This window comes from Puntigrus tetrazona, chromosome 13 (genome assembly GCF_018831695.1).
Source record: "Puntigrus tetrazona isolate hp1 chromosome 13, ASM1883169v1, whole genome shotgun sequence".
Lineage (NCBI taxonomy): Eukaryota > Metazoa > Chordata > Actinopteri > Cypriniformes > Cyprinidae > Puntigrus > Puntigrus tetrazona.
The window spans coordinates 7,625,537-7,648,283 of record NC_056711.1 but is presented as its reverse complement, the minus strand read 5'-3'; the positions used below and the strand labels follow the sequence as shown (position 1 = coordinate 7,648,283).

Sequence of the window (22,747 nt, the reverse complement as noted above, 5' to 3'; positions counted from 1 at the left end):
CAAATACAGTAGTTTTTGGGTGTATTGTTTGTACATGTCTGTAGCGCAGACAAAATTGGGGCCAAAAGGGCTGTTCAAAATACATTGATTTATATCTCAAGGCATAAAGCGTGAGTATACGCCTTATTTAGAAGCAGTTTTATGCGCTGAACGACCAAAATAAATATAGAAGAGTTCATTGTTAGTCAAGAAGACTAGTCAGAATAGCATATAAAACAAAAGATTAAACTAAATCCAAACATATATACTGCATTTGTGTGTATTTATGTATACACATAATAAATATACACAAAACACACAAATACAAACATGCAAAGCTTTTATTTAAATAGCAGAAGATTATTATAATAGGTAAGTTATCAAGTTAATTTCATTTAAAATAAAAAAGGAATGTATATAGTAAAAAAATAAACCCTCTAGCCCATAGCTCTCTGTGTTTTAGTTCTTTTTTGCAGTCTTTTTATTGTCATGGCAACAGTTCAATTACATTGTAACAGAAAATAAGAGATTTAAATCCTTTAGCTTTGGAAAACAGAAAAAAGCATTAAAGTTAGATGAATACAGTTGGTGTTGGTAGGAACAGAGCGGTTCTGTGAATCAGACTCATGAATACGCTTGATGTCCTGTCGTGTTCGTGAATAGAGAGGTTTTGTGGTGGGGTTCAGTGATGGATGCCAAGGCTAGTGGCGTGACATGCTTGCCATTACTCACAAGCAATGAATTCCCGGGTTTGAGTTAAGACAGAAAAGATCCTGGACTGCATCAAAAGCTCTTCAGTGTGCAATAAAGCAGATGCCTCTCTAGAACAAAATGAAAAAGAATGACACAATTGCACTGATGTCCCTATATATAAAGATATTATGCTTTGGTATTGGTGTTTGCTAACTCCAATTTAGCTGATGTTTGATCATAGTTTTGACTGCATTTGAAGTGAGTTGAAGGTTTCAATAATCACACACAACTACTTCCACTTCCAATCCTCTTGAGAAGCAAAAAGTGATTTCAAAATATAGGAAGCGATAACGCATCCACACTAGACAGGGCTATTGTGCTGTACTCTCACTGATATAGTCAGGTTAGTGTGTTGAATATATATGAAAACGCAATGAGATTTTAGTTATGGGAATGCCTCAAACCGTCTTTCATTTCCTCTCATGAACTTTCCAGATACGACAAATTGTTCTGCATATTGCATGCAGTCTGGGTACTCTGCTCAGATTCTCTCACATTGATGCTCCATTATTAAGTGCAATAGGCATAGAGAACTAGAGCTTGATGATTTGCAAAGGGCAGTGCTCTTATCAACACTTAGTGTCATGAGGATCATAGAAATATGATTTATTTGGCTTTTAAAGGGCTTCATCCAATTAGAGTCAGGTGAAGTTGCTTCCATACAAGTTCTCTTTATCTAAGTCCTTTGAATACATACGAATTCAATAATGGAGGTGCTGCTGTTATTGCAATGCAGTGGCATCCTTTGTGCACTTCATATAATGGCTCAAAGGTCAAATCTTTCATTATGTCGCTTATGCATTCATGAAGTATGTTAAAGACCGGACTTCTATAGTGCTCGGGCATATTATGAAAACGTATTATCACTAACAGCGATATTGCTGTAGGACATTGAACTAGAAAGGGAACTCATTATGAGCAGTATTTTGTTGTATTTAATATAAGGCATGCAATTATTTATTTAAATATCGAGTCTTTAAAGATTTAAATAAAAGTAAATGCAATTTCACATGCGGTTTTTACTTTCATTGTTTTCAATTTCACTTCAAATTCAATAAATTCAGCAATTGTATTGGGAACCTCTTTTTAAATTCCAATTCAGTTTCTGAATTTAAATTGCAAATGCTCATAGTATTACCGTTTAGGATTATGCGTAAAGTTGTCAAAAGTTTAAAATAAATTCCGTTAAAACCTGAAGACCTTGAAAAGTGTCACTATAAACTCTCCTTGGAGAAAAAGTGTGCATGAGTGTGTCTATATGAGGGTTTGTGTGTGTCTGTCTGTACGCTTATTCTCAACAAGCTAAATAATGGGTTCAGAATAAAACGAGCAAATAAACAAACATCTCTGGTGCAAGGTACCTTGGCAACAGCTCGCTGAATCGCTAAGAGATGTTGACATGATGCGAGAGGGCGTTGAGAGGCAAACACCTGCATAGGGGATTTTCAAAACTTTTAAACTGTAAACATTTAACGCTTGACAGGTTGAAGCGTTACTAAAGCAAAATATCTATAAACCCAGAATACTTAAATGTGTTGCGATGTCTCCAGGCTATTAAGAACAGCAACTGTTTATTTTACTACTAAGGGGAAGCAACTTTACAGTTCATATCGGAATGCTGAGAGCTGAAGTGCTTTCAAGCAAAGTCTGAGATGGAAAGAAAAATGTAAAAACAGAAATGCAAAAAGTTGAAAAGAAAATGTCAGAGCTGTGGCATAATAGTAAATAGCCCAGTGGCATGAAGAAGTTTTTAAACTTTTGATAACATATTTCAACATGATGATTATACGAACTCTCATAAACCTTATTTATGCCAACAATATGCATATTACATATAATTTTACATATAATAAATTTACATATAATTTATTAATTATAATATATATTACAATTTACAAAGGAAAATGACAGTAAACGCCGCCAATTTGAAATTACAAGAGAAAATAAATACATTACATCTGAAGAACAGCACAAAACAAATCATCTAGCAGGCAGTTGGTTGTCAGTAAGACGCAGAATAACAATTACATCATCAAAGTGAGACACACTGACAGATCTATATTGTGCAGGAAAAAGATGAATACAACTTCCCAGATAAGAGGACAGGATAGGTAGATGCTGAATGCCCTCTAGACTCCAAAAAAAATCAATATCATTCTTATGTGCTGAACTATAAATAGATTGATAGATAGACGCAAGCAGAGACAGACATGGCTAACCTTTCAGTGACATACTACTTTAATAGTAATAGCTCAAATGAATACATTCATCACTGTATTTGTCCTTGGGGTTAGCCATGCAAATCACTGCAGCCCTAAACTACATCTGGCATTACTCCTCTACTTCTGATTCCTTTTAAATCCTTGTTTATGATTTTACCTTTGCTTTTGCATTTCTGCGTTGCTGGAGACTGTCTCATCTAAAGTACATCTCTTAATAGCAAATAACATTTTTCAAGGTTTGAAGGGGTTTTTTTTTTTGGGGGGGGCGGCCAATGGAAGCCTGCCCACACTTTTTTTTTTTTAATTATCTTTTCATTTGCCTCTGATTTAGTTATTTATAGAAGAAAATCACTGTGCTTTTGCATGGTTCTACACAAACGAAAAACGAATTTGGGGGGAAAGAAGGGTTCATTTGCATTCATTTGCATGCAATTAGCATATCAAACTTCTTGACTTGAAAGGGATGCCTTGCTTAGAAACTGTATTTCTCTCACCCTCATATACACCAGCAGCTTGGGGGTTATGTTACTTTGTTTGCACATTAACAAAGAGGTTTCTCATGTTATTTGTGTGTAATGCACTTTCCCATCACCTCTCATTTTCTCTCTTGGCCCGTCAGTAAAAGCAGATAGCGGTAAGACTGGGAGATGAACAAACCCGATGTGCCAATTGTCAAGTTTCAGCGAATGTGAGTGGCGTTATTACAGTAAATGTGTGTGGATATGTAAATGTGTAGGTTAGTGACTCTTTCTGATCAAACCATACACTAAGACTTGCAGATGATGTTTGTGCAACAAATTGCATTCACTCATCTAGGTGTATTGTGGGTTATTTACTAAAAAAGAAAAGGGTGATAACACCTAGATTAAAATGCTCACTTGTAGTATAGTCTAAATATCAGGGGTTCAGAGAGTTTCACATCACAATTTCTGTACTGAGTGAAATAATTTATTAGAGTCAATCTGGTTTCAGGAGGCTTGCCTGAAGAAGTTGCAGTATTCTTCACACTTCCACTGAACTATGTATTTATACAAAAACAAACCTCTTTTAACTAGCTCTGTCAAATCTGTGAAAACGAAATTCGCACAAGAATAAGAGGTAACCAGATGGTTTGGGAATATTTAAGGAGATCACAAATGATCAGTATTTTTAGTAATTTAAGCAGTTTTAAAACAATCTATCACGTTTTGCGTGTGTAATTGCGTGTGTAATTGCGATAATTGCGTGTGTGTGCATGTAATGCGTGTTAGCAGATTGACAGTATAGGATACATTTACATATGTTTCAATCCAAACGCATTTTTTGTCGCTCAGTATATATTAGAATAATGCCTGTTAAATTATTATGTGCACAGTAGTTTTGGAAAAGACTTTCAGGCATAAAAAAACATATTTGCATTGACACATTCTTTTTTTATTTTTCTTATTCATATAGGCCCACCCCAAATCAGATATTCACTAAGAAAAAACCTGCTGGAACTGCAAGATACACTATTTTGTGCATCTGAACGACGTCCTCAGCAGACCCTATTAATCAGACCTTTTCTTTTTAGATTTTCCAAAAATTTAATGTGTGTTTTATACGCTTTTTTCCTCATGGGGACCTAAACAACGTCCCCACAAGGTAAAACATTTACTGGTATTCCTATCCTTGTGAGTGTGTGTGTGTGTGTACCAGGTGCACACACACACTCACAAGGATGGGAATACCAGTAAATGACCAGCACACGAGATCTGTACATTTGACCCATTCTTTACAGCCGGAAAGAGGAACTGCACTTTGAATTGTACAGGTTGCATGCATGTTAATTGGAAATTCCCTGCTATTTATCAGGCAAAGCTAGCTAATACAATTGCACAATTATCTTGTTAAACCATATTAATTAGAAATAACAATGGAGTCAACACAAATCAATTGAAACTTCAAGAGGTAAGGAAATTGCATTCTGACTGAACTCTTGCCTTGGGCGAGAGCGGGGCTAGATTAACAGAGTGATCCTAATCATGACTTAATCAGGGAGAATTATTCACTAAAGTGGGCTTTAGAGAAGGGCTGGTCACGATCAAAAGATCCCACCACAGCTCTTTGGCTTACTGTGAGAGAGTAAGAGTTCAGCAAGTGGTTAGAAATGAATAAAAACACAACAGCACACTTAAGGTAGACAATTGAAAATGTTCAGTTCTGTTAATCATCCTAATACTTCTCCCGTGGTGCTGCAATACCCAGTGAATGGCACAAAACAGATACGTTTGGACTGACTCACAAAGAAATCATTCTAATGAGTCTGTTCTTTCTAGTGAAAACCATACAGTGAAATCAGCCATGATTTACAAGCTAGTGCTTTTTAGGAAATCAAACATATGATAATATGCATGGCAATATGATTCCTGAATGAATGAATTCAGCAAATCAAAAACATAGGTTTTTTTAAATTAATCCTAAAAACTGTACAACAGGAGTGGGGAATGTTGATCCTGGAGGGCTGGCGTCCCTGAAGAGTTTAGCACACCTGAACCAGCTAATCAAGGTCTTTAGGATGCAGGTAGGTATTTTTTTCCTCAGGGTTGGAACCAAACTCTACAGAAGAGTGGTCCTCCAGGATCAACGTTCCCCACCCCTGCTGTACAACCAACTTCCCTAATTAATTATTCCAAATGATCAGTTACTGAACCATAAACATGCAGCAAAAGTTTCTTTTTAATAAATCAAAAACATTCTGCAAAACAAGTGTAAATTCCTGCCCTTTTTTGTGACTCATACTCATAATATGATTCCTGACTAAATGATTCTTATAAGTCATTTTTAACTAATCACTGCACAACCTGTAAAATTATAATCCTGAATAAAGGATTTCAATGAGTTTTCTTTTGTAAATCCAAAACATACCACATAACCAGTTTAAGACTCCTTAATCAATGATTCTAATCGAGTCATTTTTTTAAAAAATCAATCATGCACAACCAATTAATATATAATATAATTCAATTCCTAAAAAAAACTAAATATATAAAATTAAAACAGATTCCAATGAGTTTTTTAGTAAAACGTAGCCACATAACGCACAACAAGTGTTTTTCCTTCCCTGAACAAATGATTCTAATGAGTTGGTTCAAACGGGTTGTTCATATGACAAGATTAGTTGCTAGTAGTACTTCATAAAAAAATAATGAAATATGTAACAACATTTTGTGTTTGTTTAGTGCTGTTATTTAGCTTACAGTTAAAGCCAATTACTAGACCGCATTCATGCTGATTTTAAAAAAGACATCATTAAATAATAAGAATCCCTAGCCTTTCGATTCATCTCCTCAATTTTGAGCGCCCATGCAAAACATGCTACACATTAGGATGCGGTATATATAAGGCAGAGCCCTAAGGGTGTGTTGGATTACTAGCACGCTTGTGAAATGAGCTGTCATTTTGGAAGACAAAGTGCACAAAGGTTGAGTACATAATGTTTTTCTCTTATTCTCTGCTTTCTCTTTCCGCTGTCATTGTTTGACTGAAACATACACGCATAAGAAAACTGAATGATTTATCCACCAGCATAAAGTAGATTGCACTTCACATCAGAGCTACAAAAGTCTCCTACATTTATCATGATAAGCGTTTGCTGTTAACTGGCTGTCCTTAAGGAAAATGTAGACCTTGAGAACAAGGCTTTATAGGACAAGGCTGAGCTTTGGCTGTTTGTATTGTTCCACTAGATCTTTTATCAGGGCTGCATGGAACAGAGTTTGTGGGGGCAACTGAAATATCTAAACCCCACATACGGTATAGAATAAGAGAGCGCTGATTGGCTGACCGCTGGTGAAGGTAATGCATCTGTAGCAGAGAAAATGAAAAAGAGAAAAGAAAATTATTTCATTTAGGCTTTAGAGTCTCCCCTTCACAAATCCTCATGCATTTCCATTTGATGCTGAAAATTAATGATTTTTTTTTTTTGTTGTTTTGGTTGAGTAAGGCTGCGGTTTGACATGCGACAAGTGCTTGAAATGAATTATGAAACAAAATTTACATTCTGATTCAAGTGTGTGTGCATGCGGCCTCCTGCACGAGTGATTGAAATTACAAGTGCCTTCAATTTCCAACAATTTCAACCTCGTTAAGAAGACGCTCACCTGCAAGAGCGAAAAATGAGCCCTCTAAAAACAGAAGTGCTCCTCTGCCATCCAAACCTCTTTTCACCACTTGTTTCCTTTCTTTCTATCCTTGCAAAATATCTCTTATCCTCTCGTATCATTCGGCACATTTTCTTTCAAACCATCCCACATCACACGTTTGTGTTCTCCACCATATCGCTTGCAGATACCCATGTCTTTACCAAAGATCTCAAAACCTTTCCCAGTTTTCCTTTCCTTGATATTGCTCTTACTGTGTTTCATGTCTTCTGTTCTGTAAGGGCTCTTTATTATGTGTCTCTGTCTGGCTTAAGAACATTTACTTTTTCTATTTCCAGTCCTGCTTGAATTTCCCAGCTGTTTCGCATATAGATACCACTTCAAATAATGCATACTGACATGCTATAATCCAATTAGAAATGCCTATTAAAAACGATCCATCCACAGCAAAAAATTAGGTGTCGTAAAATACTTTCCTACTATACTCATAAAATGATTTTTAATTTATTCTTGATTAAAAACGTTAAAAAAAATTATAAATCATCAAAACACTAAAGACATATTCATTTGAAATTTTTTAAATTAATTAAATTATATATTTTTTTAAATGTTCAAAATGTTGCTATGTAGCAAAAGAAATACTACGCTGATATGATTAACAGGTCATACAGTAGCTGTAACTGTAAATACAGCTGGAACTGCAGAACTATCTATTTTATAATAGGAGATCACGGCTTGGTCAGATACGCCAAACCTTTATCCAGTTCTGGAAAATAACATTGGCATTAAAATGTGATAGAAACTAATTCAGATTCATTTTACTTTTCTTTGCACTTCACAGCAGAGCTATCTAACACTCTCTTTTCCTCTCTATCCCTCTAATCTGACCTGCCAGAGCATTGAGTCTCAGGATAGCTTCTCATGGATGAAGTGCTCTGAAGCGGCGTAAAGAAACTCTTTTCTCTACACACAGTTATAACTTTTACCTTGGCAGATATCACATCATCGCTATCTTATTCCATAACATGGGTGGATGAACATCACATGGAAACCTACTGTTGTGCTTCGTTCAGCATGGGAAGGTCATGTTGAGCCTGATAAGAGGAGGGCTTTTCTATGCCTCAGAATTGGCACAGAAACATCTTGCCTCATCCACAGTGGCAGAATCTTCAAAGGCAAACGTTATGTGTATCAAATAGTGTAGCACATTTAGTGAAAAGAAGGCAAATCAGAGGAAAGCACTGCAAAACATCTGCTGAGGTTATAGGGCTGTGAGGTTAACGTAATCTTTTTTTCCCTCTCTAAATGGCCAGTCCAGTGGGTGACAGCAGTCTACCTTCAACTCTCAAGGCAACAGTGGTTGTTGTAGTATATTATAGCAACATAATGGCCGAAAGGAAAGGCTAATTTTTTAAATGTTTGTATTAGAGGCATGCAAAGCTACTAGAATAGATGTCCTTTTGGGGCTCTATATGCCTCAAGCATTGACTAACAGGATCCCCAATGCTGCTAGTTGGGTTCTTGAAAAGAACGTTCACAAAACGTTTTAGTGTTTAGTGCTTGATGTTTTTATCTCTAATAAGGTGAACATAATCATCTGGATTACGTAATCAGATCCTAAAAATAGCACTTGTAATTAGATTAAATAGCATGCTGCTTCTTATTATTATCATCTATGTAAAAAGAGTGGTGCTGATTTATAGTTTTGTGGATTTTTTTTTTTCAGGATTCAAAACAAACAAACAAGCAAACAAAAAAAAGCTGTACTCTAATTTGAAAAGCATTTAAAATGTATTTTCCTATCCTAACAGTGGTGCTGATTTATATTTTTGTAGAAACTGTTACTGTATTTTTTTTCCTCAGGATTTGTACAGAAAGTTCAAAGAACAGCATTTACTTGAAAAGTTAATCTTTTGAATGAATGTACATATTTATATAAAAATAGATATAACGATATAAAATGTACTCTCACTTTAAAATGCAATTGAAACTTATTTTCCTATCCTAATGGTGGATGTCTGTGTAGCATTGTTCTTTTCTGATGTTCATCCCCATCAGACACATTTTTGGGTGCTGATCAACCAATCAAGAGCCACTGCATCAGATGTAACGTTCTCTAGTCTAACAAAATAGGCCACTTGTCGGTGAACTGGACCAAAGACTAGAGAAAAGCCTTTTATAATGTCTGGGGAGCGCCAGCTTTCACTGTTCCGGATCAATGAATTGCAAATTGGAAGAAAGAGACACGAAAATGGCTTCCATCTTTGTGAATTTTCCTCTCATTGATTCTAGACTTTCGGCGGCAGGCATTTTGTTTCATATGATGAGTTGTGATGTTTTAACAATAAAATCAGTATCACAAGCATACTCAATAATACATCCATTTCTGTTTCTCTCTCTCTCTCTGCTTATTCATGAGACAATGTTTGTATGCATATTTGACAATAAATCTGCTTTGCATGCATTCATAATCCCTCCCCTGACAAAACCCATTGCAAATGCTCCCTATATTTGCATCATAGCTTCAGGCTATAAGCTGTAACCACAAAATTCACATCCAATTTAAAACCTTACAACACCACAGCCCATTGAAATTAATCTCACGATCTCGCTCCCTCCCAACAGTCCTCTTAGACCAGAGGCCTTTAGCAGAGCGGCCATGGCCCTTCAGCTGCAGTGATATTGGCAGGGGGCTTCGTGAGGTCTCAACTCGTGTTTCGGCCCCATGTGGCGGCACACTGACAGGTGGGATTGCTGCAGTGTTGCTGTGGCAGTAGAGGCTTACCGTCTCAACGCTAACAAGAGTCAAATACCCAGCAGCCGAGGAGAAATCCAACACCGACCTCCAGGATAGGATAAGCGAGCAGTGACTTACTTAGGCTTTGGCAGTGCCAGCTTGGCTGATTCACAGATTTCCTTTCATTTCTTTCATTTCACACCTTCTATTGTTCTTTTATTCATGCATCTTTTTCAGTATCACTATAAAAATACGCTGTATGCATGTCAGAACTCGAAGCTTTGTCTACAGAGAAAAAAGATCATTTATTGAAACAAAGATGCAAAAACAACCTGTTCCATTTCTAAAACTTTCTGAGCATAGACTGACACACAAGAATACAGGACTCACCTAACCCCACCAAAATTTACATACACAACTTCTATTTCGTATTCACTTCAAATTCTACTTAAAATTTAGGCTTTTTTTTGTTCAACTTTAGCAGCTGTAGAAAAAATGGATGGAAAAATGGATGGGTTTCAAGCTTTATATATCTGAACTGAAAAATTACTGGATGTGAATGACATGTATTATTAAAATAATAAAATAAAAAGAAATGTTAAATTTAAATGTTAAACATATTTCAGGTGCTGAATTTATACCTCACATGGATCTGAACAGGTTGTGTTTTTATGTCTTAGTGGTCGAATTAAAAAAAAAAAAAAAAAAAAAAATCGGGGTTTTTGTTATATAAAAATTATGTATTTATTATTAACTATTATTTGTAAGGTTTTGCCTCAAATTAAGGAATTATGGGCAATATTTATAAATAAAACTTTTTGCTGAATGTTTTTTTTGGCAGATTTAGGTCTATCATGGATTAAAAAACGGCAACAAAAATGGTCCCTGTTTAAAAAAAATCTATTCAGCTGATTCAATAAGAAACGAAACAAGTGCCTGTGTCCCAATGTGCATACTATCCATCTTAAATTATATGTGATATTAGTAGTTTTAAATACTATTTAGGGAGAGTGGATAGTAGGCTATACACATTGGGAAGCAGGGAGTGAGTCCATCTGAATGAACGGTTGAATCACTGGATCACTTGATTCTTTCAAAAACAGATTTATTCAAGGAACAGAACACCATGCTGCTCTGAGCTATTGTGTAAAATTAATAGCACAATTTTTTTCTTTCTTTTTTGCGAAGTTGGATAACGTCAGCTCACCTATCGTCTCTCAGTCCCTCACAGTCACACACAATATGTCAGGGGAATGTATCAATATCAAATCATACCTTCTGTCTTTTTAAACAACTTCAGAAACATGTTGCGCAGAAAATGATGAAGATTTGCTTCATCATTTTTGGAGTATTTGGGCGCTTGTTACATTAACGAGTTCTCAATGGCCAGTCCTAACATAACTACAATTTTAACATTTCATGTGCATGATAAGTTTCATGTAATGCACAAAATTAAACATTTCAAAGGGGATGGTAAGGGGGATGGTCATTTTACAGAGGGGATGCTTTTTGTCATTTATTTCGACAATGGGAAAAAAAAACCCTCAATTCGAGCACTGGCGACAGCACAGGTGAGGAGGCATTTTTTCTTTCCAAGAGTTAGTAGAAAGCAGCCTGTCCTCCAACAAAAATAACGACCTTATAGGCTCCCTGTGACTGGGTGTTATAAGCACTTACTCTGTCTGTTTGTCTCTCAAAAAATGAATCGCTGTTGTACTCTCAATTGTAAGTCGCTTTGGATAAAAGCGTCTGCAAAATGACTAAATGTAAATGTTTTGCACCTTATACGACCTATATTTACGTTTGTATGTTAAGTGCCCTCTAGCACACGTAAAAAATAATGACAGTGTTGTGTTGCGTCTGTCGTCATGAAATGATGTATGACTGTCATTACCAATCAAAATGTGTGTTTTGTTTAAATGCAGTGTGTGAGTGTGTTCTTTACACCGATCTCACAGCAATTAAAACAACGGGTGTAATTCATACGAATGACTACACCTAACCTCACACCTAAACATACCCTATTACAAAATTCCTGCAAAATCATAAATTATAATGCGCATGTACGCTCACAGGTTTCAAACTCATGTGTCGAATTGTATAACACAATGCTCAGATTACATCGCGCATAAAATAGTACAAAACAGTGTAGGGGCCACACAATGCTCTGATGGGTCGTATTTCAGATTTCAGGGTTATTGGTTGGAGGACATGTTGGTAGAAAGACAAGACAGTGAATCATAGATAGACTTCTCACAGGAAAAGAAACCGACGCAATAGAAAAAAATTTAGAAGCAGACCGAGTGGCTTTCTGCTCTTTTTGATGTTTTGAGAGGGACCATGAACTGAATTTGATACAGAGAGAGAAGTGGGCAGTGTAATTTAAAAGCCAACCAACATATATTTTCACCATCTAAAAATGGTTTTAATTCAGTTATTTCTATCCTTTGCTGTAGTGTGGAAATATCAGTTTATATATCCAGATATTTCCAAAACCAGCCAGTGCTCAACACAGAAATCTGATCTCTGACTAAATCCAGAAGAGGCAACGTCTCCAAGATGTTACAAAAGCAACCTGAAAAAGTATGTGGAAAATGTACCTAGGGCACAAGCTGCTTTTAAACGCAAAGGATGGTCACATCAAATGTTGATTTAAAATTAGTTAATATAAGTTGATCGACAAAGAAAATCATATATTAAATATTTTCGGTTTTTGACAGCATCTTCATTTTATAGTACTTTTACACAAGTGCCTAAAACAGTACTGTTGCTTTGCAGGTAGATCTTTTGAAGCAAATTTGATTTAGTCTGTCTCAGTTGGTTCTGTTTCTTCATGTCATTCCAGACAGATTGGATGATGAAGAGATCAGATCTCTGTGTGAAGCACTGGTTGTTGTCAGACTGCTTGTGCAAACAAACTGTATTATTATAATTAATAGCAAAATGAAAATTTGGAAATGTAAACTGATATTTCCTTGTGAGACACTACATTCATTCTCTGTCTGTATTCCTAATAATCCTTACCAGGACTGTGATAACATAGGGTAATGAAGAAATTCTAATTTTGATTGATCATACAAAAATATTAACTTTGATGGGCCATAATGAACTTTCAATACTTTGAATCCCCCATATGGAGTTTAAATCTGTCAGCTTGAGTCATGGCTTGCTCCAACAACTGCTAAAACACATGGTTGGGTTATGATGAACAACCGTCCTCAATTTATGTAATCACATTGATGTGTATATAGGTCTACAGACCAGATGAAGGAGCTCAACTAAAAATCCACATGCTCTATGAATCTAGGTCAACAGACACAAAGGGATTGTTTAACTTGGAAGAGCCAAGAAAACGGGATTCTCTACCGGTCATGCCTATTGCTCATACATGCGCAAGCAGAGTTATTTTAATCATTTGATATCCTCGTAGTAAGCAGCATCTACTGGTTGCCATGTTGTGCCTGTTTTAACACGGTTTTGACTCCCTCCCCCCTCATAGACTCACTCGTGTTTGGAGGACATTGTCTGTACATGGTACTTATAGCTTTTAGATCTTTGAACACAATGGTACCCTTAAAGTGATAGCACTTCAGCAAATTGGTGAGACCAAACATGAGCTTATTGAGAAAGTAACTGGTTGCACAGTTAAAACACAATGCTTTATGTTCAATAAGAGCCAGTAGACGTAAAATGAAGCACATAACCATCTAATGTAACATGTGTAATGGGTTATTGATGCAGCACTGCATATCTAATTTTAATACAAAAACTACACTGCCAGACTGTGCTAGACTCAAAAAGGGCAGTCAGTTACAAGCAGCCAGGCTTTTTATTTAGATATAATGATATAATGGTACATGAGCCATTAGTCAATCATTACATCTAGAAAAAATCAGGGCACACTTACAAAACACTATTAAATCTATTAATACAATAACACGACACTCTTCGGGTGAACTAGATGCATTCACTGGGGGGCACAAAAAAGCATCAAGGACAGTCTGGAGGAAAGAGCAGTATATAACATGCTGAAAAGCAGGGGTCTCAAAACACATCTAAAGCAGCATAAAGCATCAATATATAGTTTATATAGACTCCAAACACATCAAATCAGTGCCAGTCACTTTTTGTTAGACTAAAAGCACAGATTTACGCAACCATGAATCATTCAGGTATGCAAACTTCTTGATTTATCAATAAAGAGTGGAATTCAGCACAAATTGCTTAGCTTTATGTACAGTAGATGATTAAAAATGCAGTGAAAAGCCCTGCCATGCAAATAGATTTAATAGCCTTATCTTTCTATAGAATCCACCCTCTCCAGTGAATTGTTCCTTTGAGACCATCATCACCTTGTTTTGAGGAACAGACAGATGCATGGATGTCCTTGGCTTTAAGTTGGGAGGGAAGAGCATTCAGGGAATTAATCAGAGCCAGAGCATTTGAACTAGCTAAGCTTCAGTCAAATAAATGGGCCACCTAAAACAACACCACCAATTACCACTGATTAAAATGAGGACACTTGGCTTCTGCTCCTTCTTGGCTCTCCAGTTTCAAACATGCAATGTCTCTGTGTTCCATTAGGCAAATGAGGAAAAGACTGCTCATGCAAAACCTACAGCAGTGAACCCTCACATCCAGGAAATGTTATTCGAAATGGTGCTCACGCTTCGTACAAAAGGTGAACACATCAGTGTCAGAAATTCTCTGCCTCCATTTTGTGAATCCTATATTCAACCTTGAGAAAAAGCCCACAGAGCCGAAACAAGCCTTTAATGAACTTCTGCAAAGTGCCACTTTTAATTAGCAGAGAAGGGACCTTAGACAGCTCTCAGGCTATGACAAAGCTGTCATCGTTAGCATGACTAAGAGCTTCATGCAACAGCGAGAGTCCCAGAGAGGAGGGCAATGAGACACAAGAGTAGGAAAAAGGAGGTGGAAGAGAAGAGAGAGAGAGAGAGAGAGAGAGAGAGAGAGAGAGAGAGAGAGAGAGAGAGAGAGAGAGAGAGAGAGAGAGAGAGAGAGAGAGAGAGAGAGAGAGAGAGAGAGAGAAAAGGCGAAGACAAAAATAAGAGAGAGAGAGAGATTTACTGGCAGATTGTTCCAGAAGGATCATTCTAACAGAAAATGGGACATGGAATTGTCATCGGCCTGAAACCGAAGAGCCTCCCATCCGTAGTGATTCTATTTATTTCTTAAGCGAACACTAGGCCGACCCTTCCCTCCATTGCAGAAACAGGAAGTGCAGTCATACCTGCAGTGTTTGTGTGGGCCGCTCAGGGTCTCGATGACAAAACACTCCCCGTCATTCAGACAATAGGCCAGGTCTTTCTCCTGACACGGCTTGAAATGCTCCGATTTCAAAGGCGGTAGAGTTGGTGATGCTGAAGGATAAAACAGAAAAGAGGAAAGAAAAATTATGCCATGCAACAGATTAAAAGGATAAATCTGTCAGCCAGGTGAGCAAAAGGTTAGCAAGTCAGTCAGAGAGATCAAAAAAAAAGTGAGGAAATCTTATAATATGGGGGATAATGTCACATATTTGCATAATGTCACATAATAGCGTAGATGTTATTTTGAATTTCATTATGACACAAAAGTTAGAAATATCTCTAACACAATGTTACACAAAAAATTTACAGGTTTGAAATGACATGAGGGTGAGTTCACCCAAAAATGAAAAATCTGTCATTATGTAACTAGATCATAACATATGTTTTTTAATATCTTAGCACATAACCTACCTATTTTCTATATGGATTACACCATTTTAAGCACTGCCAAGAAGTACAAGAACTCTGAAGTACAAGAACTCTTTTGGTAGAGTATTTCATCACCATTAAAATCGATAGCTTTCAACAGTTTTCCTTTCACTGTACTTGACAATCTAAGACACCTCCTCAGATGACTACCAAAAAAACCCCAAAAAAACAAAAACAAAACACAAGCACACACTTTGAAGCAACATCAAAGATCATCAAATAACTACCAGATAATGCAAGAGACATCATCTATACCTTTCTGAAACAGGCAACCAAATGTCGTCTTATTACTCTGCTAAATATAGCTTGTTATTACTTCTTGTACAGTGTGCATGAATTTGTTTTGCTCCTGATCCATTACTGAAGGATGATGAATGAGATCAATGAAGTAATCACTCTCTCTGGCTTCTTAGAATTAATACAGGACTCTACTATTTGGGAAAAAAGACTTCATTGTGATTAATGACGCTAAGTATACTTTGCCAAAGCCAACATGGTAAGGTAACCTTGCACTTATTACAGTCCTCACAATGTTTGCAAGCTTGCCTGAAAAGTATGCCTGAAAAACTTTGACTCACAATATGACAATATCAATAGCATAAGAAGATTTTTTATATATATATATATATATATATATATATATATATATATATATATATATATATATATATATATATATATGTAAACCGTTTCATTGTTTTTGTCATTCTATTATTATTATTATTACTATATATCCATATCTAATATTGCTGTATATAAAACTCAACATGCATACATACAGGCAATATATACGACAATATACACAGCACATCTCATTGAGATACTATTACATAAACATCATGATTTTCTGTAAAGCTGCTTAGAAACAACATGTACTCTAAAAATGCTATTCAAATAAAATCGACTTGCCTTGTTTCTTTGCACAAACATTCAAACTACCCTTGCATTTGTGAAATTAATTACAAGTTGTCATGATTAATTACACAAATTAATTGCATATATCAATATTTGGTAAGAAAAGCCCCCAGTTGCCAATGACTGTGGAGTAAAAAAAAACAAAAAAAACATTAACATTAAAGCTTAAATTACTTATAGAATTTATGTACGGGTCGGGGAACATGATTAATTAAATTTTCTAGAATTGCAATATACACATCAATAACTAATTAACATTCATTTTGCGCAATTCTTTTGCAGTCACTAATAACGTTGTTTGAGTATCACCTGCGAAAGATATCAAATTCACACTCATTAATTTTCAGGATATTCATCGGGTCCTTCGAGGCTAATTTGGCATGCGTTCAGGCTGCCAGGTGACAGAACGGCCCCGAGAAGGATCTCAGGACCTTAATAAATAAAACTATAAATGTTTTTAATAAAAACTCCCTTCATTTTCCAATAATTGCATCTGAATGCATAGCCAGACCTTTTGACAAACGGCTGTCGAAATCAATGCAAAGCGCTTGTGCTTTGTGTTCAAAGCAAAAACGGGTTGTGCAGTGAACAAGATCTCCATTAGTCATCCCTCAGAACACTGATGATATTGATAACAGCTTAGTAGACCATCAGCTTCATTACTGAGCCCTTTTCTTTGGATTCACAGAGGCTGCTTTCCTGCAGACTGTCAGTTTTCTCTGTCAGGAGGTGAGATAGGGCCAAGTGTCTAAGAGATTGGAGATCTACTCAGACCCTGACATCCCCTCTATCTTAGTTTGTTTCCGTGGGCCGAGGCAGGTGCGGGGTGTTAAGGGATGGGATTCCCCTGGGCCAAGCACTGATGCCGTCTCTCAGATGTGACATTCCCCCAGAGTGCCTGGCGGCTTGACATACAGTGAAGGTCACAGAGAATCGATTAGCTCAGAGACAGCAATACAGAGAGACTCTGAGGGGACAGACAGAACGCGAACAACACTCTCAGAGTTAGCTGATGATTTATGCGTGTCGCTGAAATGTTAGCTTAAAGAGATAGACCACCCAAGAATCTTTTAAATATACTGTCATAAGCACTTCATGACAAGACGACCAACCAACCATAAATGAATGAATGAATGAATGACATTAAATCATATTTGCATTTATTTTTTTGAATAAAGAGTACGCACAGAACATTGCATATGTTGGCAGATTAATGAAATATGTTTAAATACAGAGCTGTGTAAATGGCAAATATCCTACTGTCGAAATGGTTTTATATAATCAGTGAATGATCTACAGCAGATAAAACACCCTTTCATGCATTTAAGAGCCTTGACATATCAAGCTGATGCTTAAAAGACTTGCAGCAATTTATATGGAGACTAACCGACCTTTGGCTGAAGACCAAGCACTTGGTGTGTCAAAATGTAACGCTTTTAAATAATTAAGCATAATCACATGATCTGCTGTGTTGTGCAATTTAGGCTTTTGACAACTATTTTTCAAGAACCCAGTATCCATGAGTCAGTTACTGTGTCCAGTTGTGAAGCTGAGCCACTTGATCTTCCCTTTCTGTCACAAAATGTATCAAAAGCTTGTGACATGAGAGAAGCAAGTCAACAAAATAGCTGCTTATCTATGAATACTCATATTTGGCGAAATGTCAAATCTCCGATGGAGCTTCAGCAATCCAGCAGCAGAAATTTCCTGATACAGATCTTTTCAAAAACAGATCACAGTTTACAAGCTGAGGCTTCAGTAATTTGTTTTATCAAAGTCGTGATGTAGTGAATAGCTGTGGCCCTGTCCTTGTAGATTTGAATTCCCTCATTACAGAGCACTTGTTGTTGGCTAGAAATGTCAGACAATACTGACAATCTCTTTCTGGCCATCTCACTCGTCTCTCTCCCTCCATTTCTCATCTGAATGCAGAGGTCAATGGCAATTTCCTGTTACTGAAAGAGGACCACCTCCCATGCCATAGTTCTCCAGGCCACTCTGTGCTTTCGGTCTCTCCGTTGGCTGATAGGCTCAGGGCGTTCTTACTTTGGCCAGTCATTTACAGCGGCCCCCAAGTCCCCCACAGCACAATGTTCTGGTCTGCTGCCACGCCAAGGTGCAAGTACAGAGCAGGGCCAGTAGGGAAAAACACAGGGAATAAGTGACAGCAATGATGGATGTGACCAGAAGAAGAGGCATTCAGTGGAAAACAATACAGAGAGCAAAGGAAACTGGGAACACATTTTCCCAAAGGAAGGGAAAAATCACAAATGGGATCTTTAATGCTTCTTTCAGACAATAATGATGACATTTTAAAAATTACAGTTTTTTTTTTTTTTTTTTTTTGCTGAAGCCTCCTGCATTTCACGTTTCTCTTGAGTTGAAGATTATTATTATTATTATTATTGCTATTATTATTATAATCTCTAACTATTCCGGTATATCCAGATCATACTTAATAAGGGTCACTAGGGGGTGCTAAAAGTTCTGTGAAATAATAAGAAAAGTTGGCAAAAAATATATTTTTTTAAATATACTTTTTAGGGTAAAGTTATTATGCACTTATTAATAAAGCACATAGTTTGTACTAGTAATATTATCTGCATATCAGATAATAATCAGATACTATTTTGGTTTCTAAATACTAAATAAAAAAGAATTGTGATTGTTATTCAGTTTTTAGCAGTAAAAAACAAGTGAATAACACAATTAAAAAAAACAGTTATTAACACGCAGCTAATTGTTACATTCAGAATAATACTGATAATATACAGATAATATTGCACAAAATATTTATCTCACACAGTATTAATAGGATGTCAGATGGCAGAAAACATACAGTTTATCTGCCCATATCTCAGAAATCTTTAAAGTAACCCTTAAAATAGTCATTATATTTTTTTTTATAATAAAAAAAGGGCTAATTTTCAAATAACAGCCCCTCAAATGCACATAGAACAAGCATCCATGCCATGTAAAATGATCCTCTCACTGCTAGCAGAGATATGCATGAATGCATGTTGTGCCTTATCCTGTCCAGTACCTGTACGATAGCCACACCCAGGAGCCTGATACACATATCAGCACACAGTATGACGCAGGACTGATGCTAGCGCCCTCAAGAGTTATTCAATAAAGATAGCAAGTCTCCTTCACCCCCTCCTCTTATGTAACATCATTTATCTGCACAATAAAATCAGTTAAGCACCCAGCATCCTATCAGGCATAAAGGCTGACCACAGCTGGTGTGGTACATATGTATCACTGTGTGTCCGTGTCTGTGCGTGTAGCCCTGTGGTGAAGCACACTTCTCCCTGCTTTATATTCCGATCAATGGCAGTCATGCAGTGGAGTAAAGGCAATCGATGGACGGCATGCAGGCAAGCTGATACACCAAAGGATACAGAGCTATGTATACAGAGCACAGTTAACCAACAGCGAGAGAAGAAAGGAAAGAAGCGAGGGAAGGAGTGTGCAATATTCCTGAAAATGACGGCTTCAGACATGATTTGGTCAAAAAGATAGTCATTTTTTAACAAACGTTCTGAATGCAATTTGAAAAGCAACGTGGCAAGCATGTAACTCTCTTTCCCACGTTGATTTGGTTTAGAACCACAACAGGGTGTGCATTAAAAACAAGTATTCTTCAAATGAGTAAAAAAAGAAAATATATTAAAAATTGCATTCTCACTGTGTAAGACTCAAATCTCTTCCCACCCTGTTTTAGTTGTGTAATCAACATAAATACTGTATTATTTTTAAATAATACAAGTGTATTCATTTAATAATAATTGAGATGACAATAACAACAACAACCAACATCATGTAACTCATCTCATGTTGATGCTGTTTAAGCATCCAGGCTAAAAGCCACAAAAACGCATTTAGAACCCTATCAAACACCCGGTGCAATGCAGCTAGTTCCAGCTCAACGCAGTTTTTTATTTTCCCATCCTGCTCCACGTTGTTAAAATTGCAAAAGCATTTCCGCTCATGGGCGTGCTGGTTTAAAACAGAGGTGTGGTCAGGCAAATTGTTGCTATTTTGCTATTTTGAGGAACAGAAAATAGACCGACCCAATCCTGGTCTAAAGTCTAAAGTGGGCCATTATGTCTTCAGTGCGCAATCACTTTTCTTGTTACACACAGGGACGAGCAGCAGCACACAGACATGACGAATATTAAAAATTAAAGGATTACATTTAAAATGAAAGAATATTATTGTGTAGGCTACATAAATATAAAAATGTAATAATAGATAGTCATTGCGTGTGTCAGAATTTGCTCATGCATAAGCAGATTCGCTTGCTCTCTGTCAGTCTGTGCACTTCATTTTAGTCATTTAAATAGCAAAATTGTTGTTATTATTATTATTATTGATAACTGCAATTTTTTTCCTCACTCTAGTTTTGACAACATATATTTTAAAATAATTGTACTTTTATAATAACAACAACAACAATCATCATCATCATCATCATCGTTGTTGTTTAAATCTTTTTTTAATAGCTTTAGCAAGGGACAATTGCCTATTGCTAATTTATTGCAATTCATAATAATTCACAATTAATATTTTTAACTGCATGAGGAGCATTTAAAGCTGTTCTCAAATTAAAATTAATGTGCCAAGTCGCTATGTTGCCTGGCAACCACAAACAGTCTACAGTTAGTCTAATCACAGATAATTCTAATAATTATTAACAAAAATTTCACCTATTTATTCAACACTGGTTTTTATTATCATATTGATATTGCTAGCATTTTAAAAGCAACTAATCAGCTATAACACAAAGTAAAGCAAAGCCTCTGGTGGCTCATTGCTTTAACATCACTCAGAGCCTAGAAATGGCGTCTATCTCCTCTGCTTGCACACACACACACACACACACACACACACACACAAATTCACATACTCACAATGGCTGCCGTGAGTCGGGTGTGTGCTGTGCGCTGCTGCATTGCAGATGTTTGGAATGGCAGTGGAAGTCTCTGCTGTGACGGAGGACTTCTACACGCACTGATTAAACTGACTGTAATGTCTCGCATGACACGTGAAGCGCCTGCACGACTGAAAAGAGAGCACTCTTATGTGAGGAAAATCAGCCGCTGCTAATATGATCTTTAATAACAGAGAGTCTTATGTTACTTTGGGCCAGCATCTCAATAGCTTGAGCCATCAGCTCTTTGTGGGCAGACAGTCTTCAGTGCCCAGCTGCTGTAGGACAAGAAAACGGATCTCTCTGTGCGTTATGAAAACACCCCTTTTTTTGCAGTGCATCTCAAATGCCTGCTCTCTCACTTCTTCTCTCTCTCCAGAACTCAGAGCTGGTGTGAGCTGGCGCTCATCCAGTCTAAACATAACCCTCTTTTCATACATTCTGTCCCCTATCACTCGCTCTCTGTCCGTTCATCCATCCATGCCATGCTCTCCTGGCCCCGGCCCAGTCCAAACAGCGTGTTCTGTCTTGATTAGCATTTGGGGTAAATATCCACAACTCCAGTCCCACTGCTAAAGCGCATTAGCCTCTTTAACAAACAAACATGCCAGGGAGTCTATGAAGCACTCATCTATAGGTGCCAGGATGAAAGCAAAGCTGTTGGGACCCCAACCTTTCGAGCCTTTCTCTCACTCTCACTGTCCCACTTCCAGTGTTTCTGTCTATTTCATCTGCTGGCTTTGTAACGCTTGGCTTTCATCATAAAGCACAGAATTAGACAACCTTTCACAAGAAAAGCTTGACTAAACATACATTTTGGCGAAAATAAATGAAATGCGTACTAAGTACAAATCGCTGCAGTTGTACTAAAAGTGTGTTACAGGCTCAACATACTTACAATAATCCACTGGCTTAAACATATACGATTATATTGCCTCATGTCATATTTTAAATGCCATTTTATCTGATTTGAAAGTAAAATGACAGGTTTTTTATGCTCATCAAGGCTTATTTACTCAAAATATAAAAAAACAAACAAACAAAAAAACTGTAATATCGTGAAATATTATTACAATTGAAAATAACAGTTTTTTAATATATATAAAATAAATGCAATTATTCCTGAGGGCAAAGCTGAATTTCAGCATCCATCACTCCAATTGTATGTGTCACATGATCCTTCAGAAATCATTATAATATGCTGAAAATACTTGTCTTTTAAGGAAACTGTGATGAATTTTTCACGGTTCCTTTACTGTCACTTTTAATCAATTTAATACACCCTTGTTAAATGAAAGCAGAAAATTCTTAATGTATAGAAA

At 36.7% G+C, this 22,747-nt stretch overlaps 1 protein-coding gene across 3 annotated transcripts in view; it reads right to left on the bottom strand.

The window, feature by feature from the left end:
- LOC122357079 (pro-neuregulin-3, membrane-bound isoform) overlaps nucleotides 1-22,747 on the bottom strand; it is a 243,779-nt gene that overhangs the window by 73,529 nt on the left and 147,503 nt on the right. For all 3 annotated transcript variants that reach the window (XM_043256270.1, XM_043256272.1, XM_043256271.1), the window contains one exon: nucleotides 15,067-15,196. In XM_043256270.1, the coding sequence (XP_043112205.1) occupies nucleotides 15,067-15,196 (130 nt within the window). The remainder of the gene's footprint in view (nucleotides 1-15,066; nucleotides 15,197-22,747) is intronic.